Source organism: Scyliorhinus canicula, chromosome 6, assembly GCF_902713615.1.
Source record: "Scyliorhinus canicula chromosome 6, sScyCan1.1, whole genome shotgun sequence".
NCBI classification, from domain to species: Eukaryota; Metazoa; Chordata; class Chondrichthyes; order Carcharhiniformes; family Scyliorhinidae; genus Scyliorhinus; species Scyliorhinus canicula.
In genome coordinates, this window is record NC_052151.1 from 166,312,118 (window position 1) to 166,331,183 (window position 19,066).

At 45.2% G+C, this 19,066-nt stretch overlaps 1 protein-coding gene across 6 annotated transcripts in view; it reads right to left on the minus strand.

Moving 5' to 3' along the window:
- The window catches only part of mcph1 (microcephalin 1), a 410,735-nt gene that overhangs the window by 31,493 nt on the left and 360,176 nt on the right, over positions 1-19,066 (minus strand). For 4 of the 6 annotated variants that reach the window (XM_038800431.1, XM_038800430.1, XM_038800427.1 and 1 more), the window contains one exon: positions 18,389-18,626. The exons of 1 other annotated variant lie outside the window; for it this stretch is intronic. In XM_038800431.1, the coding sequence (XP_038656359.1) occupies positions 18,389-18,626 (238 nt within the window). Of the gene's footprint in view, positions 1-18,388; positions 18,627-19,066 lie in introns of those variants that run through there. One more of the 6 variants, XM_038800428.1, reaches the window with a different exon arrangement.

The window sequence follows — 19,066 nt, forward strand, 5'->3', positions numbered from 1 at the left end:
TCTGACTTGAGCAGCGCCTCCTTGGCTTGCACAAACGCTTTCTCACATTGATCCTCCTTCCGTTTCCATTTCTAATTTTGACACAGTGGATTATGCGAGGGTTTTAGAATAGTCACTAGATTGGTGACAAAGCTCCTGAAGTAATTTAGTAAGCCTTATAAAGATCGAAGTTGGCTAACACTCTGAGGTGCAGGTGACTCGGTAGTAGCTTTAACCTGCGAAAGTGAACAATGTAGGCCCTTACATGTTCCAGATGTTTGACTGAAAATTGGAAAAATTTGTATGTATCTCTGAAGCGTGGCATCTAGGTTGGGAAGATGTACTTCCTCGTTCTTTCCAGTCACCAGGATGTAATCCAGGTAACACAGGACCCCATGACCTGCTTCAAATTTGATCCATAGCCCTTTGGACAATGCCGGAGCAGAAGTAATGCCACATAAAATCACAGAAACCACAGTGCGGAGGGAGGCCGCCAGGCCCATCGAGTCTACACCGGCCCCTGAAAGAGCACCTTATCCAAGCCCACACTATCACCCCACACCCTCAACCCAACAACCCCACCTAAAATTTGGACACTAAGGGGCCATTTAGCATGACCAATCCACCTAACCCGCACATCTTTGGACTGTGGAAAGAACTGGAGCACCCGGAGGAAACCCACACAGAAATGGGGAGAAATGTGCAGACTCTGCACAGACAGTGACCCAAGTTGAAAATCGAACCTGGGACACTGGTGCTGTGAAGCAACAATGCTAACCACTGTGCTACCGTACCGTACCAGGGTACTCTTTTGTATTGAAATAACTCTTTTCAGTGTCATAATCGTCAGGAACTTTTGTTAATCTTGATCCACATACATTTGCAGCCTTGACTGAGGTGTATCTTAATAAAGTGTTGGCCTCCAGCCAATTCTGCACATGGGTCATCAATCTGCTGTAGAGGGTATCTGTTGTATTTTAAACTTCATTATTCCTGTATATAAAGATTAACTTTCACAATATGTTCTGACATTGGGGCAGCACGGTAGCATTGTGGATAGCACAATCGCTTCACAGCTCCAGGGTCCCAGGTTCGATTCCGGCTTGGGTCACTGTCTGTGCGGAGACTGCACATCCTCCCCGTGTGTCCGTGGGTTTCCTCCGGGTGCTCCGGTTTCCTCCCACAGTCCAAAGATGTGCAGGTTAGGTGGATTGGCCATGATAAATTGTCCTTAGTGTCCAAAATTGCCCTTAGTGTTGGGTGGGGTTATGGGGATAGGGTGGAGTTGTTGACCTTGGGTAGGGTGCTCTTTCCAAGAGCCGGTGCAGACTCGATGGGCTGAATGGCCTCCTTCTGCACTGTAAATTCTATGATTCTATGACTACCTTTTAGTGGTCAAGTTAGCACATCTTTATGACGACAAGGATAAAAAAATTCATGTTTCAGCACATTCAACACAAAGTTCGGTTAAGTTTACAAATGGAAGACAGTTTAACAGTACTATGTTCAGGTCTATCAGTGAGTTTGTGGAAGAAAACAAGAACTGGGCTGAATATGTGGAAAGGTTGGAACACCTTTACTCGGTAAATAGGATTGGCAATGAGGCTAGAAAATTGTTCAAATCTCCTTCGTGTTTGGGGCACAAAGCGTACAAGCTAGTGAGAAATTTAGCTACACCATGGAAACCGGGGGATATTTCATTTGCGGATATAGTTATACTTGTTCAGAATCACACCCTCATGTCCATTTTGTACTACATGGATACTGTTTTCTTTCTTCTGTTTAGCATTTGTTTTCCTTGGCTCATTCTCCTTGCAACTTTAGCTGAAGCTGGTTTGTTTTTTCAACATGCGCGTTCACTGTGGCCCCTTGCTCCCACAATTGCTGCACATGATGCCTTTGCACCAACAATCTGCTGCTGAGTGTTTCGTTTGGTTTTAGCACACCTATAGCACATGCGAGTTTGTGTTTGAGTTTCGACCGATGTCTTGTGAATTCTTGTGGACTCAACTGTTGAGCATCTTCAGCTGCTAATTCCATTCATAGAGCAACTTCCAAGACTTTCTTTAAAGTCAGGTTACTTTCAGTTGACAACCACTGCTGCACCACTCCTCAACCCACAGAATCGTCGACCTCGGATGGTATCGTTTAACACATCCCCAAATTTGCAGTGTTCAGCCAAACGTTTCAGTGTAACTACAAACGGTGTAACCGATTCCTCTTCTGCTTGGTTTCGCTTATGAAGCCTAAACCATTCTGCGATGACTAGAGGTTTAGGGAATAGTGGTCCTACAAAATTTCTACTATTTCTTGCTATTTTCGTGCCTGGCTTTTCTGGCTGTACCAGACTCCTAAGGAGGTTAAGTGCCACTCCCCATTCACCCCCCCCCCCCCCCCCCCCCCCCCAAATAGGCTAAGGAATATTGGGACTTTTATATCTGCTGCTATCTTGTTAGCTTGAACAAAATTGTCAAATCGTTCTGTATTCGAGATCCACCGCTCTGTCTTCTCATCAAACGGTCCCATGGCGCCAAAAAACTCACTCCTGACAAATATTGTCTATGAAGAGAACCTGTGTGGGCCCAATGAGTCACAAATATTTAGCACTGCCATGATCCTTTTCTTCCAAACCAAGACACAACTCGAGCTAAGCCTGCTTTCCTTTATGTTTTATAACACCCCCAGCTCTATATTTGCTGTTGCAGAGTAATTGCTACTCATGGCTATTGAGTTTGTTTTGGGCGGGGCACATGTCGAGCTACTCTCCAAAGTAATCCCCTTCAAATATTCGGTGTTTTGAAAAATCTACAATGCACATAGGGAAAGACTCACTATTGAAAGCACATCTACTAACCTGGAGGGGAGAGCTGGACAATACTGTGAAGAATATGATCTTGATAAAAGCTTGACCCTTGAATTCCAGTATATTTTCTACTCCATGGAACGAGATGGGATTTGTGCATATAAGTCTATTGCTCCACAAAGAGGTTCCATGGCTGTCACGCAGCAAAGTTTTGGCACATTTCTTTGAACATCACTCTGAAACCAAGTTATTATTGATCACCCATTTCTCTTCTCCCATTGTCTGTGTGGCACAGCCTGGCTGTGCTTGACAGATATATTCCCATATCTAACTGAGTTAAATCCAGGACCCCAAGAGCTAGGTGTAATCATCTTTGATGTCAAGGACAACACTGAGTTAAGAATTTAAAAAAAGCACTGAACAACACTGAAGTTCTCCCAACTATGCATGAATTCCTTACGAACTCCAGCTGTCGGATAGCTTTAAAGGCAACATCAAGCAGTATCTCGCTGAATTGTTGAGGCAATCGCGTAAGTATGTTCTTTCAAAGAAGAAATAAAACAGTTGGTTTTCTGCAAGACTTGTCAATAAAAGAACAAGAGGATTTCCTGGTGATCTCAACCGATGGTGGACCCAACACTGAGTCCCAATAAAAGTAGCTGGTTGAGTCGATACAGCAGCAGAATTCCTGAAATTCTTAGAAAGGGTTCTTAGGTTTTGGTACAATTTGCTCCAAATTGCCTGTGTGAAAGTGGATTTTCATCACATACTGGGAAGCAATCAGAATACCATCAGTGCCTTTGTGTGAACAACAGCTCATGACTCAAGCTATCCCCTATCACTGCAAACACTAGGTGTCAATGAATGCTCACCACACAACTGCATTTGTCACATTAATGCCTTGTTAAGTTATGTATGTGAACTATAATTTGCAGATTTGTGCAATCCTTGGGCATGAAAAGGGTTAATTATTAAACTTGTTTGCTGGTAGGGATACATGGGGTGTAAAGGGGTGCACAACAAGTAAGTTTGGGAAATCTCTGTTTGATTCTCCATTCCCACAGTTGGCTGCTATGGGGTTCTCAACCACTATGAGCTAAATTTATATCATTTTAATGTAAGTTACAGGAAATAGTGGTTTGTGGTTGCATTATTGTACTAGTAATCCAGAGGCTTGGATGAATGCTCTGGTGACATGAGTTCAAATCCCACCACGGCAGCTGGGGAATTTCCACTATTCCAAATACATTTAGAATAAAAAGTAACGGTGACTATGAAATTATGAAACTGCTGTAAAAATCTGGCTCATGAATGTCCTTCAGGGAAGGAAATCTGCTGTTTACAGTCTGGCCTACATGTGACTCCAGGCCCATAATAATGTTGTTGACCCTTGGCTTCCCTGTAAAATAGTTGAGAAAGCCTCCGAGATATGTCACTGTGACAAATTTTTATAAGAATAAAATTGGACTGACCACCTGGCATTGACTTAGACAACAGAAACAACAAAGGCATACCTTTCCCAGTTGACCCTGTGAAGTCATTCACTAGCATCTGGACATTTGGCAAAATTAGCAGAGCTGTCCCACAGAGCAGCCTGATATAATCATACTCACAAAATTATATCTTTCAGCTAGCATCTCAGATTCCTCCATCATCAGCTGTGTTTATGTGTTGTCCCACCACCTGGACAGACCCAGCAGATGCAATCCAGCAGAGGCAACCCAGCAGTGCTATGCAGTCTGGAAGGAGTGACCCTTGGAGTCCTCAACATTGACTCTGGACGCAATGAAGCATCAGATCAAACATGGGCCAGGAAACATTCTGTTGATTACTACTCAGCGCCTCCTTTAACTTATGAATCAGTACTGCTCAGTTTTGAACATTACTTTCAAAGAAGCACTGAGTGCAGCAAGGGCACAGAATGTAGGTGGAGACTTCAATGTCCATTGCTACGACAGGCTGAGTAGCACAATTGCTGGCTGAGCTGGCCATGTCCTGAAGGATCTGTCTGTCAGTTTGGGCCTGTGGCAAGTTGTGAAAGAGAAACTACCAGACTCGTCTTCTTCAATTTACCTGTTGGTAAATGCTCCGAGGGTAATGCTCTGTAGACCGAGGGTAATGCTCTGTAGACCGAGGGTAATGCTCTGTAGACCGAGGGTAATGCTCTGTAGACCGAGGGTAATGCTCTGTGGACCCAGGGTAATGCTCTGTAGACCGAGGGTAATGCTCTGTAGACAGAGGGTAATGCTCTGTGGACCGAGGGTAATGCTCTGTAGACCGAGGGTAATGCTCTGTAGACCGAGGGTAATGCTCTGTAGACCGAGGGTAATGCTCTGTGGACCCAGGGTAATGCTCTGTAGACCGAGGGTAATGCTCTGTAGACAGAGGGTAATGCTCTGTAGACCGAGGGTAATGCTCTGTAGACCGAGGGTAATGCTCTGTGGACCCAGGGTAATGCTCTGTAGACCGAGGGTAATGCTCTGTGGACCCAGGGTAATGCTCTGTAGACCGAGGGTAATGCTCTGTAGACCGAGGGTAATGCTCTGTAGACCGAGGGTAATGCTCTGTAGACCGAGGGTAATGCTCTGTGGACCCAGGGTAATGCTCTGTAGACCGAGGGTAATGCTCTGTAGATCGAGGGTAATGCTCTGTGGACCCAGGGTAATGCTCTGTAGACCGAGGGTAATGCTCTGTAGACCGAGGGTAATGCTCTGTAGACCGAGGGTAATGCTCTGTAGACCGAGGGTAATGCTCTGTAGACCCAGGGTAATGCTCTGTGGACCTAGATTTGAATCCCACCAGAGCAGATGGTGGAATTTAAATTCAGTAAAACATCTTGAATTAAAAGTCTAATGATGACCATGAAACTATTGTCATGAAAACCCAACAGATTAAACAATGTCCTTAAGGGAAGGAAACCAGCCATCTGGCCTACATATGATTCTAGATCCACTGCGATGTGCTTGATTCTTAAATGCCTCTGAAATGGCCAAGCAAGTAACTCAGTCATTGCAAAAGAAACAAAAAGGAATGAAACCAGAAGGACCAGTTGGCTTTGACCTAGATATTGGAAACTACAACAGCAAACCCAGCCCTGTTGACCCTGCAAAGTCATCCTGACTAACATTGGGGACTTGTGCCAACATTGAGACCACCATCTCACAGACTAGTCCAGCAACAGCCTGACGTAGTCATTTTCACTGAATCGTAACTTACAGATAATGTCTCAGGCAACACCATCACCATTCCTGGATATGTCCTGTCCCACTGGCACATACCACCCCCCTGATAACTGATGAATCCCTACTCCTCCATGTTGAACACCACTTGGAGGAAGAACTGAGGGTGGCAAGAGCGCAGAATGTACTCTGGGTGGGGGACCTCAATATTCATCACCAAGAGTGGCTTGGTAGTACCACCACAGACCAAGCTGACCTGGTCCTAAAGAACATGGGTGTTAGACTGGGACTGTGGCAGGTGAACCAACAAGGGGGGAAACATACTTGACATCAGCCTCATCAATCTTCTTGCCGCAGATACATCTGTCCATGACAGTATCGGTACGAGTGACCACTGTACAAACCTTGTGGATACAAAGTTCCATCTTCTTTTTAAAAATAAATTTAGAGTACCCAGGGCGGAACGGTGGCGCAATGGTTCGCACTGCCGCCTCGTCGCTGAGGACCCGGGTTCGAATCCGGCCCCAGGTCACTGTCTGTGTGGAATTTGCACATTCTCCCAATGTCTGTATGGGTTTCACCCCTACAACCCAAAGATGTGCAGGTTAGGTGGATTGGCCAAGTTAAATTGCCCCTTAATTGGAAAAGAAAATAATTGGTTATTTCAATTTAAAAAAAAAAAAATAAATCAAGTTAGAGTACCCAATTATTTTTTTCCAATTAAGGGGCAATTTAGTGTGGCCAATCCACCTAACCTGCACATCTTTGGGTTATGGGGGTGAAACCCACGCAGACACGGGGAGAATATGTAAACTCCACACAGACAGTGGCCCAGGGCTGGGATCGAACCTGGGTCCTCAGCGCTGTAGGCAGCAGTGCTAACCACTGTGCCACCCTTGAAGTCCCGTCTTCACATTGAGGGTACCCTCCATCATGTTGTGTGGCATTACGACCGTGATGAATTTCATAGATTTCAAACAGATTTAGTAAGACTGGACATCCGAGGTCGCTGTGGGCCATCAGCAGATGCAAAATTATACTTAACCACAATCTGTAACATCATGGCCTAGCATATCCCCCACTCTACCATTACCAGCAAGCCAGGGAATAAACCCTGTTTCATGAAGAGTGCAGGAGGGAATGCCAGGAACAACACCATGATATTTCTAAAAATGGCCTGTCAACCTAGTGAAGCTATAACAGTACCACTTGCATGCCAAACAGCATAAACAGCAAGTAATAGACAAAATTAAGTGATCCCACAAAAAAAAGGATCTTAGCTCTGCTTTCCTGCCACACCCAGCTGTGAATGGTGGTGGAGAATTAAACAACTCACTGGTGGAGGAGGCTCCACAAATATCCACATCAGTGCAAAAAATATGGCTGAAGCATTTCCAACAATTTTCAGCCATAAGGTCCATGTGGATTATCCATCTGAGCTTTCTACAGAGGTCCCCAACATCACAAATGTCAGTCTTCAGTCAATTCGATTCACTCCACATGATATAAATAAATGGCTGAAGGCACTGGATAGTGCAAAGGTCATGCGCTCTGACAATATTCTGGCAATAGTACTGAAGATTGTGCTCCAGAATTTGCAATGCTCCTAGCCAAGCTTGTCCAGTCCAGCTGCAACATTGGCATGTACTCGGCGATGTGGAACATTTCCCAGGTGTGTCCTGTACATAAGAAAGAGGACAAATCCACCCCGGCCAACTATCGCCCCATCAGTCTACTTGTCATCATCAGTAAAGTAATGGAAGGGGTCATCAACAGATACACCAAGCGGCACTTACTCAACAAAAGCTTGCTCACAGGCACTCAGTATGGGTTCTGCCCAGGTCACTCAGCTTCTTTTTAAAGCATTCTTATTAAAGTTTTACATTTTTACACTGTACATTAGTTAGAGATAGATGAGATGGTTACACTTTACATGTTGTTACCCCCACCTGCCTTCTTTTGCTGTTTAAGGTTCTTGTCCTGGGCCCTTTACTGCACCATGGGTGGTTGTTTGGTGTTTGTCTGTGGGCAGTGCCATCCTTATCCCTTCCCTCTCCCTGTCGCTTGGCCTCCTTTCCCTTCTTTTCCACTCTTCCCATCCTATTGTCTGCCTGCTTTTTGAGAGCTTATTTTCACGTGGCCTTGTGCTGGGCCCTCTGGTTTCCATATCCATCACTCTCCCTTGGTGTTTCCTCCAGTTCCTCCCCCCACCCCCTGTTTCTCGCTCTCCCTCTCAATCCTGGTTTAGCTCACTGGGCTAAATCGCTGGCTTTTAAAGCAGTCCAAGCAGGCCAGCAGCACGGTTCGATTCCCGTACCAGCCTCCCCGGACAGGCGGCGGAATGTGGCGACTAGGGGCTTTTCACAGTAACTTCATTGAAGCCTACTCGTGACAATAAGCGATTTTTATTTTTCATTCATTTTTTCATTTTTCCTGTCTGCTCTCTGTGGTCCCGATGGCTCCCATGCATCACCTACAGCAGGAAGGGGAACTGGGAAGCACGTTCATCTTGATCGTCTGTACCCTCCCGCCAGGGAGAGCGGGAGTACATCCCAACTCTGTAGGTCCCTTCATACTTCCTCCGCCAGACTGGTCAGGTTTCACGTCCAGTCATGGGCTATCAGGATCCCCAGGTAGCGGAATTTGTTTTGGGCTATTTTAAATGGGGGACCCTCCAACTCTGCCACTCCCCCTCTCAGCTTCATCGGGAAATCTCTGCTTTTGCCCAAGTTGAGTTTGTAGCCCAAGAAGGCATCAAACTCTCCCAGGAGCTTCATGATTCCGTCCATGCCGCTTTGCAGGTCTGAGATGTAGAGGAGCAGGTCACCCGCATAGAGTGAGAATCTGTGCTCTCTGTCTTCTCTTCGGATTCCCTTCCAGCCTTCCAAGTCTCGCATGGTGATCGCCAGCAGCTCAATTGCCCGGGTGAACAAAAGCAGGGACAGTGGGCATCATTGCCTTGCGCCTTGTTCCTCTGTGCAGCTGGAGGTATTCAGAGCTGGTGGTGTTGATCTGAACGCTCACCTTGGAGGTGTTTTATAAGAGTTTCTTCCATGAGGTGAACTCTGTCCCTAGTCCAAACCCGCTCTAATACTTTGATGAGGTACTTCCACTTGACTGCTGAACTCTGTCAAAGGCCTTTTCTGCCTCTGGTGTTCTCTCCCCGGGGGAGTCATTATTATATTCAGCAAGAGCAGCACGGTGGCACAGTGGTTAGCATTGCTACCTACGGCGCTGAAGACCCGGGTTCGAATCCCGGCCCTGGGTCACTGTCCGTGTGGAGTTTGCACATTCTCCCCGTGTCTGCGTGGGTTTCACCCTCACAACCCAAAGATGTGCAGGATAGGTTGATTGGCCACGCTAAATTGCCCCTTAATTGGAAAAAAATAATTGGGTACTCTTAAATTTTAAAAAAATAAAAAAATATTACATTCAGCAGCCATCTGATGTTTGCAGTCAGCTGTCTATCCTTGTCAAAAGTCCTCTGCAACCACCTCTGCGTGCAGTCCTCCAGTCCTTTGGCCAGGACTTTTGCGAGGATTTTCACATCCAGATTGAGCAGCGAAATGGGTCTATATGATTTGCATTCCATTGGGTCTTTGTCTTTTTGTGTATCAGCAATATACTGGCCTGTGTAAGTGTTGGAGACAGGGTGCCCTCTCGTTAGTGAGTTTGTGAACATCTCCCGCAGGTCTGGAGCAGGAGCCTGTGTGAATTTTTTGTAAAAGTCAGCCAGGAACCCATCCGGTCCCGGCTACTTCCCTGCCTGCGTGGAGCTCTCCATGACCTCTCCCAGTCCTATTGGTGCATCCAGCTCTCTCCGTTTATCATTCCCCCACGACTGGCATGTCCAATCCATCGAGGAACTGTTTCATCCCCGAGTCCCCGTCGGGGGGCTCAGAGGTGTACAGTCCCCGGTAGAAGGCCTCAAATACTTTGTTGACCTTTTGTGGTTCGGCTACCATGCCGCCTCTGCTATCCTTCACCTGCAGTATTTCCCTTGTGGCTGTCTTTCTCAGCTGGTGAGCCAACAGGCGGCTTGCCTTCTCTCCGTGCTCATAGAAGGCTTCCCATGCCTGGCGGAGTTGGTACACTGCTTTGTTGACGGATAGCAGGTTAAAGTCCATTTGTAATTCTTTCCTGTACACCAGAAACTATACGATTGGGGCCTCGGAGTATCTTCTGTCAACCTCCAGAATGGAGCCGCTCAGTTGTTGCCTAGCAACCCTCTCTTCATTATCTCTACGAGCAATGATTTCTCCCCTAATCACAGCCTTCAGTGCCTCCCAGAACTTGGAAGATGAGACTTCCCCATTTTGGTTGTTCGTAATATACTCGTCCATGGCCTGTCATGTTTTCTGGCCTTGTCGGCCAAGAGGGTCGTGTCCAACCTCCATGTGGTGTGTTTGGCACAGCCCATCTCCAACCTCATATCCATGTAATGTGGAGTGTGATCAGAGATTACGATCAGAGGAGTATTCCACTCTTACTATTTCTGGAAGCACGGATTTCCCCAGTACAAAGAAGTCGATGCGGGGTCTAGACCTTGTGTACTGGTGAGAAGAATGAGAATTCCTTCTCACCTGGGTGCATGAACCGCCATGGGTTCACTGCCTCCATCTTCTCCATAAACGTTTCCAATTCCCTAGCCATGCCTGCCGTTTTTCTTGTTCTGGAGTTTAATCTGTCCGTTAGTGGGTACTGTACACATTAAAGTCCCACCTCCGTGATCAGTTGGTGCATGTCTATGTTGGGGATTTCCGTCATGGTCTTCTTTATAAATTCCGCTTCGTCCCAGTTGGGTGCGAACACCTTTGCCAGGACCACTGGTACCCCGTCTAGGGCACCACTGACCATGACATATCGTTCCCCCTTGGTCCGTAATCATCTTTGTCGCCGTGAACACCGTCCTCTTGCTTATCAAAATTGCTACCATCTATAGCTCGTGTCTCATAGCAGGAATGGTAGGTCTGTCCCACCCAGCCCTTCTTTACCTGCAGTCGGTGGTTCTCTCTCATGTGCGTCTTTTGGAGGAAGACTATGTCAGCTTTCATACTTTTGTGGTGGGCGAAGACTCTGGATCCTTTTCTGGGCCGTTAAGTCCCCGAACATTCCAGGTGACTACCTTGGTGGAGTTTTCTGTCCCTCTGTTCCTGCGGGACCAACCATGCTTCCCTGTTGGATGCGCCCCTGCACTCTAGGGTTTCCCTTTGTTCAGGGATCCTCCAAGTGGCTGCTTGAAGAGCCACCTTGTTCCATCTTCCTGAACCCGACCTGCTGAAGCCAGTCTGCAGCCCTTCCTTATCGTTGTGTTCCCCCCGTGATCCCGATTCCCTCCTCCGCCCCCCCTCTGTGCACCCCCCTGCTTATTGGCCCCCCACCATTCCCCCCCATCCCTGTGCCCGCCCCCTCCCCCCTCCCTGCCCTGGTCAGGTGCTTTCTCCCCGCTGCAGGATGCGCCGCATCCCCCTCTCTCATGCCTCCTTGCGCTAGGTCCCCGCTAGTGTGGTTGGACCCCCCTGCTGGGGTTCCTCTGACCCCCCTCCTGCGCCAATTCTTCCCTTTGTCTCCTCCTCCTCACCCTCCCCTGCATTCTGCTGCCCTCACCCCTTCCTTCCTATGAGCTAGTTCCTTTATGCATAGTGACGTAGTGCAGTCCCATTCAAATTGTCCATTTTCATCATTTTTTCCCTGCGTTTCCTCACCGTTGCCTCATTTGCCTTCTGTCCTGTCCTTTTATACGGATGAACCCTCCGCCTCTGCTGGGGTGGTAAAATAATATTCCTTATTCTGGTATGTTACCCAGAGCCTGGCTGGGAATAACATCCCAGATTTAACATTGGTTTTGCACATGGCTAACTTTGTATGGTTGAACATGGCCCTATGCTTTGGCAGGTCTGACCCAATGTCCTGGCATAGCCTCATCCTGTTAGCCTTTCAACCCCTTGCTTTTATCTGCTGAGCCCAAAGCATAATCCTCTCCCAGTCCTGGTATCTGTGCAGCTCGGCTATTATCACCCACGGCTGCTCCCCGGCTTTGGTCGGAGTGACCTGTTTGCCCTGCCGAACTCCGGCAGCTTGGGGAAGCTGTCCCTTCCAACCAAGTTGCTCAGCTTTTGGGCCACGTAGTTGTTTCCGTCTCTGCCCTCGATCCCCTCCGGCAGGCACACTATTCAAATGCTTTGTTGCGTAGATCAGTTCTCTTGGTCCTTTGAAGCGTTCAGGCTCCCTTGGGTCTCCACCAACCTCTTTATCTCCGCCTCCAGGTCGATGATCCGTTCGCTCTGGTCCGTTGATGCCCTTTTCAGTTCTTGGATCGTTTTCCCCTGGGCCCCCAGCCTCCTTCCCATCCTGTCAAACCACCCTGACTGCCGTTTGGATCTCCACCTTGATCTCATCTTTCATTGCGGTCAGTTCAGTAGTTAGGAGCATCTTTCCAACCATCTCCAGGTTGGGAGGGTGGAGGCTGCTGTCCGGGTCGCCAGCCTCCCTCTCTCAATCTGGAGTCAATCACAATCAGGGGGAAAAGTCGCCGCTGGATGGAGTCATATCTAGAAGATGCTTGTGGTGGTTGTAGGTCAATAATCTCAGCTTTAGAATATCACTGCAGGAGTTCTTCAGGGTAGTGTCTTCGGCCCAAACATCATCAACTGCTTCATCAATGACCTCCCTTCCATTGTAAAGTCAGAAGAGGGGATGTACGCTGATGATTGCACAGTGTTCAGCACCATTTGCGACTTGTCAGATACTTAACCAGTCCATGGCCAAATGCAGCAAGACCTGGACAAAATCCAGGCTTAGGTTGACAAGTGCCAGGCAATGACAATCTCCAACAAGATCTAACCATCACACATTGACATTCAATGGCATTATTACTATCAATATGCTGGGAGTTACTATTGAGCAGAAACTGAACTGAACAAGTCAGGAGTGTAATGGAATACACTCCATTTGCCTGGGTGAGTACAGCTCCAACAACACTCAAGAAACTCGACACCATCCAGGAGAAAACAGGCCACTTGATTGCTACCCCTTCCACAAACTTTCACTCCTTCCTCCACTGACAAACAGTGGCAGCCGTGTGTATCATCTACAAGATGCACTGCAGTAACTCACCAAGGTTTCTTCAACAGCACCTTCCAATCCCACGACCACTACCATCTAGAAGGAAAAAGAGCAGCAGATACCTGGGAACCCCAGAAGCTGCAGGTTCCCCTCCAAGTCACTCACCATCCTGACTTGGAAATATATCACCGTTCCTTCACTGTCGTTGGGTCAAAATCCGAGAACCTTCTCTCTAACAACATTGTGAGTGTACCAACATTGCAGGGACTGTAGCGGTTCAAGAAGGCAGCTCAGCACCACCTTCTCAAGAGCGACTAGGGATGGACAATAAAAATACTAGCCAACGGCGCCCATATCCTGTAAAATGATTTTTAAAATTCTCTACAATGTTGGCATCACACTGAGCAGAAAGGAAGACAGCTATGGTTGTTGGGAGGCCATTCTGAGGTCTTCCTGGCCAGTTATAACATCAACTGGGATCATAGTAATACATCACCTTAAACATTTACCCCATTTACCAATGGCACACCTTGGCAACAACCTTTATCATCTACATGATGCACTGCAGCAACTTTCCAAGGCTCCTTCAACAGCACCTTCCAAACCTGCCACTGTTGTGTTCTTTGTATTGCTCTCCAGGATGGTGAAGATTGTAGTGTTGACAAAAAACAGCAAGCAGTGTTTAACAAACAAAGTTAATTTATTACACGACACTTGTTTTGATTTAAACATTTGCTAAGGAATTAGATAAGTAAAGAATACACTACACTTCTACAATGATAAACTATGCTATCAGCTAAACTATCTCACATCTACTCAGTCTGGCTCTCTTCCACTCTCTCTCACTCTCTCCGGTCTCTCTCCCAGAAGTCAAGGAGGCATGTAATATTTATATGGTTGCTCTATAGCACCATCTCATGACTAGAGTAGTAACATTACATTAACCCTTTTTGTTCCGTACACTATCCACATAGTGTGACAGCCACCTCTACCAACGACAAGAACAAGGCTATTTGGCGCATGGAAACACTCCACCGGCAAGTTCTTGTCCAAGTTGCACGTCATTTTGAGTTGTAAATGCACTGATATTCCTTCATTGCCACTAGGTCAAAATCCTGGAATTCTTTTCCTACAACACTGCAGTCATCACATGTAATCATCACCTACATCACAATTCAAGAAGATGGCTCACCATCACCTTCTCAAGGGCGAATTAGGGATGGGTAATAAATGGTGACCTCACCAATATTGTTCACATCCCATGAACAAATAGAATGAAAACTGAAATCCATCTGTGGGTAAATGATCGGAAATGTCAAACATTGATTCTTGTACCATGAACTAGTAACCTGGGCAGCTAAGAGCATCCACAAATGGATATCAGACAGCATTAGCTAGAGGTCAATCTGGGTTTCATCGAAATTTATTTTTGTTATCAAACAAGCAAAGTCATGGAGATGAGAAATGAAAGATAAGGTTTTGAAGGCATTGTCAAGGCACTTGTTTTTTTCTTCCTTGGGTGATGGAGGTGTACCTGAACTTCATTATTAAGCCATTTCAAAAGCTCAGCTAATTTTTATTTTGACATTTTCTTTGTGCAACAATTTATTAACCAGAATGTAACAAAATGTGCAAAGGACAGCATTGCTCTAGATTACAATGCTACAGGCCTACTGGCACTGCATTTTTAAAGGAAAAGATACTTCCTCTTCATCTGGACACCATGGTAACTCTCCGCCAATCATACCTCATATTTGTGACACAGAGATACCAGGATAAAATGTGTTGGTTTACTTTTAAGTTCAGTCATAATCCAAAAGGAAGGCTGATAACGGCATAATACTTCTGCTGACTAGCGACATGGTCATCATCAGTTTAAGTACTAAACGCTTGTATTTAACATTTGAACCATACAGTAAAATTACAATCATGTACATGGATATCAGTGGAGAAACAATTGGCCTTGGGTATGATTTTCCCTGGACTGAATAGTTGTCAATACACTTAGTCTGGACTCACAGATGAAGGAAGAACACTGGTTGAGGTATCCGTGTCCCTGAAGCACATTCCAGCAGAAGTCTGTGCTTTAATAAGAGGGAAATGAAAGTAAAAAAAATACTCGGTAACAGGGAAAAAGAAATTGAACTTGTGAAACATAAAGCCACAAGTATTCTTCCCAGCATAGCTTGGTGAATTACTTTCTCTAATCCCACAGCTGGCTGGATGCCTCCTCCACATTTAATTCCAGCCTTCTGATGCTACCTCACTTTAGTCTTTTTTTAGCTCGCACAGTTATAGACTTCCTTTCGGTTTCTTCCCTAGACAATTTCTCCTTGGATTCGTTTCTCTCTTTCGCCTCGATTGACATCCATTCATCTGCATGAATGTAACACGGCATTTTACATTTCCCATTTCTGCAAAACAGGAGGGGGAGGAGAAATCAAGCAAAAAAGCAGGAAAAAAGAAAAATGTAGCAGAAAGCAGGAAGAGGGCAGTAAATTGGAGGTGATCCATGAATAAAGAAGAAAAGTATTTGAAAAGCAAACAAGAACATGGAAAAAGCAATGTTAACAGAAGGAGAGGACAGGAGAAGTGGAGAAAAGAAATATATACATATACATAGAACATAGAACAGTACAGCACAGTACAGGCCCTTTGGCCCACTATGTTGTGCCGACCATTTATCCTAAACTAAGATCAACCTAATTTACACCCCTTCAATTTACTGCTGTCCATGTGCCTTTCCAAGAGTCGCTTAAATATCCCTGATGGCTCTGACTCCACCACCTCCGCTGGCAGTGCATTCTAAGCACCCACCACTCTCTGTGTAAAAAAACGACCTCTGACATCTCCCCTGTACCTTCCTCCAATCACCTTAAAATTATGCCCCCTCGTGACAGCCATTTCCGCCCTGGGGGAAAGGCTCTGGCTATCCACTCTACCCATGCCTCTCATCACCATGTACAGCCCTATCAGATCACCTCTCTTCCTTCTTCTCTCCAATGAGAAAAGCCCTGGCTCCCTCAACCTTTCTTCATAAGACATGCCCTCCAGTCCAGGAAACATCCTATACAATTGTACATATTTTACCTCCACTCTGGTCACTCTAACTTATAATTTGGCTATTCTATAAATATATGTACTATTTCTCAATAAACCTGCAGTCGTGATTAGCTAATTACTAACCAAATGCAAATGTCACCATGGTATGCCATAAATCCCATTGGATGGGATTTTCTGGCCGCTCGCCACCCCCCCCCCCCCCCCCCCCCCACCTCCCCTCCACCGACGGCAGCCCCTCATGAAACGTTTCTCGGCGGCAGAGGGTGCGAAGAAGGGAAAACCCCATTGACAACGGCGGGACCGTAAGATCCCACCACCGGCCAATGGCGGGTTGTCTCTAACGCTGCAAAACAAGCCATGGGTGGGTGCAATAGTGTACTAATTTCTATTGTCTAAAGTGGCAGTCACTATCAGCATAAAACTTGGCCTAATTCAAACTTTGGTGCTCCTCAAACTACAGAAATTACATTCTTTTTTAAATTATAGGAGTGAGCTCTAAAATTTAACCAGATTTGGAATTCAGATGATGACGCATTGCAAAGATTTTGTGATTTGGTTAGGTTACAATCTGGTACTCAATCCCTGATATCATATATTACCGCAGAAGATGTACTACATGGGTTAGAAACTAGTTAAGTATTACAGAAGCAGTCACAATGCTTAAGTATCACCCAAATATTTGAATTCCCGTGTCTAAATGATCTAATCAGATATAACACATTTTCTCTTACCTTATGTTATCTCAACTTTGCAGAGAATATGAGAATTGGAAATTAAGTTAATATTACTTTAGAAGATGACAATAGGCGAATTACCTCATGAAAACTCATTTTGGAATGTGCATGCAATTAGAACCGCTGTAATAGACAGCTTTCTTGACATTTTCTTTTAACTATTTACCTTGAATTTCAGGGTCATGAAAGCTTATTTTTGAAAGATAAAATGATGGCTATTAATCAGACTGCTCCAAGATGTGACTTTATTTCTTCATAGCTAATCTCAATGAATTTGCAATCAGTCTCGTCAATTGTCTTTCTCCTGTTACCAACCATGGCTAGCGTGATTTTAAAATCTAGGGATCTAAATATTTGTGAATGACATTGCTGGTAGAAATAAGTGTTCTGGACTGCATCACAATTCTATCACCAAAGATTAGATCTGTAGATTTAAGAAAAAGCACAAACCAGTTTTTATAGCTTTAAAAACACTAATTTCTTCTGATAAAATCCTTCTGTTGAACTTTCGATAAAATATAAGTAGGGGGTATTTGAGCTGTAATTATGCGACAACTTCTGTGAAACTTCAACGGATTGGCAATGAGCTTTGATACAATAGCAGTCATGTAATTTGGGAGTTAAGTCTCATTTTAATTCCTGTGCACACTGAAACTGAGAAGTGAGACCAGCAGAAGATGATAAACTTCTACTATACACCTCCCATCTGATGTTTTCAAAGTATTCAGGCTATCTATCCACTGTTCTATTAAACTTGTGGAATCTTTTCCAATGGCTTGGTTGGAGCAACTCTCACTAACTTGCTCATAGTATTAAAAATGAACAGCCTTGGAACTGAGCTTCAAGCATCCGTGCAAACCAGTGCAATTCTCCTTTGTCATAGAGCTCAATAACATGGTATAACTGAGGACTACCAGCCCCATCATCTATCAAATCAGAAACCAGATAACTACAACCTAAGACAATGTCAAAAGAAAGGAAGCTGAAACCAAAGATAAAATGCTGGAAAATCTCAGCAGGTCTGGCAGCATCTGTAGGGAGAGAAAAAGAGCTCATGTTTCGAGTCCAGATGACCCTTTGTCAAAGAGAGTCATCTGGACTCGAAAGGTTAACTCTTTTCTCTCCCGACAAGGTTACTTAAACAGCTCATTCCTAGTTCAGGATCACAAGAAGGACAAGGGCAGTGAATCATCATGCCATCATCACTTCCATGTTTCTCCTCAAACAGGACTATTTTGACTTGGGCACTTATTGTTATTTCTTCATCAGCACTGTATCAAAGCTATGGCGTTCCTATAAAACACTACTGCGGGGAGCACTACCATTAGAGTGTTTCAAGGAGAAAATATGCCAATACTTTTTCAGGGCAACCAGGCACCCAATCGATATAGACTTACCTATGTTAGGGGAATAAATGTAAAAAAAAAAATTGTCTCCTCACTGAATATACTGTTCATAAGAACAAAAAGATTTTTAAGAACAGAGAATGGCCATTAGGTCAAACAAGTTCTGCTCCTTTGATTAATATGCTAGTGGAGGATTTCTGCAGTTGGCTACACACTCACCCAGTATCCAATTTTCTGATAAATATTGACTTCCCGCAGGCCTTTTTCCCTTGTAGTGTCCAATACAAATCCCAGCTCTGCGTAAGGTTTTGCACACCTTTCCCCCACACAGCTCCAACAGTTTCTCTAGCATCAGGATCGGTGGTTCACTTTTGGGTGAAATGAAGATCAAAGGCTGATTTGCAAATAAGTCCTGCTGATAGGCTCCTGCTGTTGACTGTTTTTCTAATCTGCAGATCTGTTTATTGAGGAAAAAAAGTAATTTTTAATTCTCCGCTGTGCAACATTGAACATCAAAAATAGCTTGCAGTTAACTGAATTTAAATTTATAAAGTTTATAATCGAAGAACCAAGTAGTGAAAAATGACCAAGTCAATGAGGCTGTAACAATCTTCACTTATTTTTTATTAAACGGTTTTACGTTCTCTCTCTCTTGCATCCAGGACCGATTAACTTGGTTATCATCTTTGATTCTCAAGGCAATTTTACAAAGTAGTGGGTAGCTACATGGAGGATATGCTGACTGGACCATCTGTAATTTCCGGTCAGCAGTTGGGACTACATTGTGTCTGTATTCCAACCACTGCATTGGAAGTTGCCTCCTGGTGGCCAAATGGGGGCTGACAGCACTCCAAATAACTTTTCTAATTCCTCCCCCCACCCTGTCCACCCAACCCA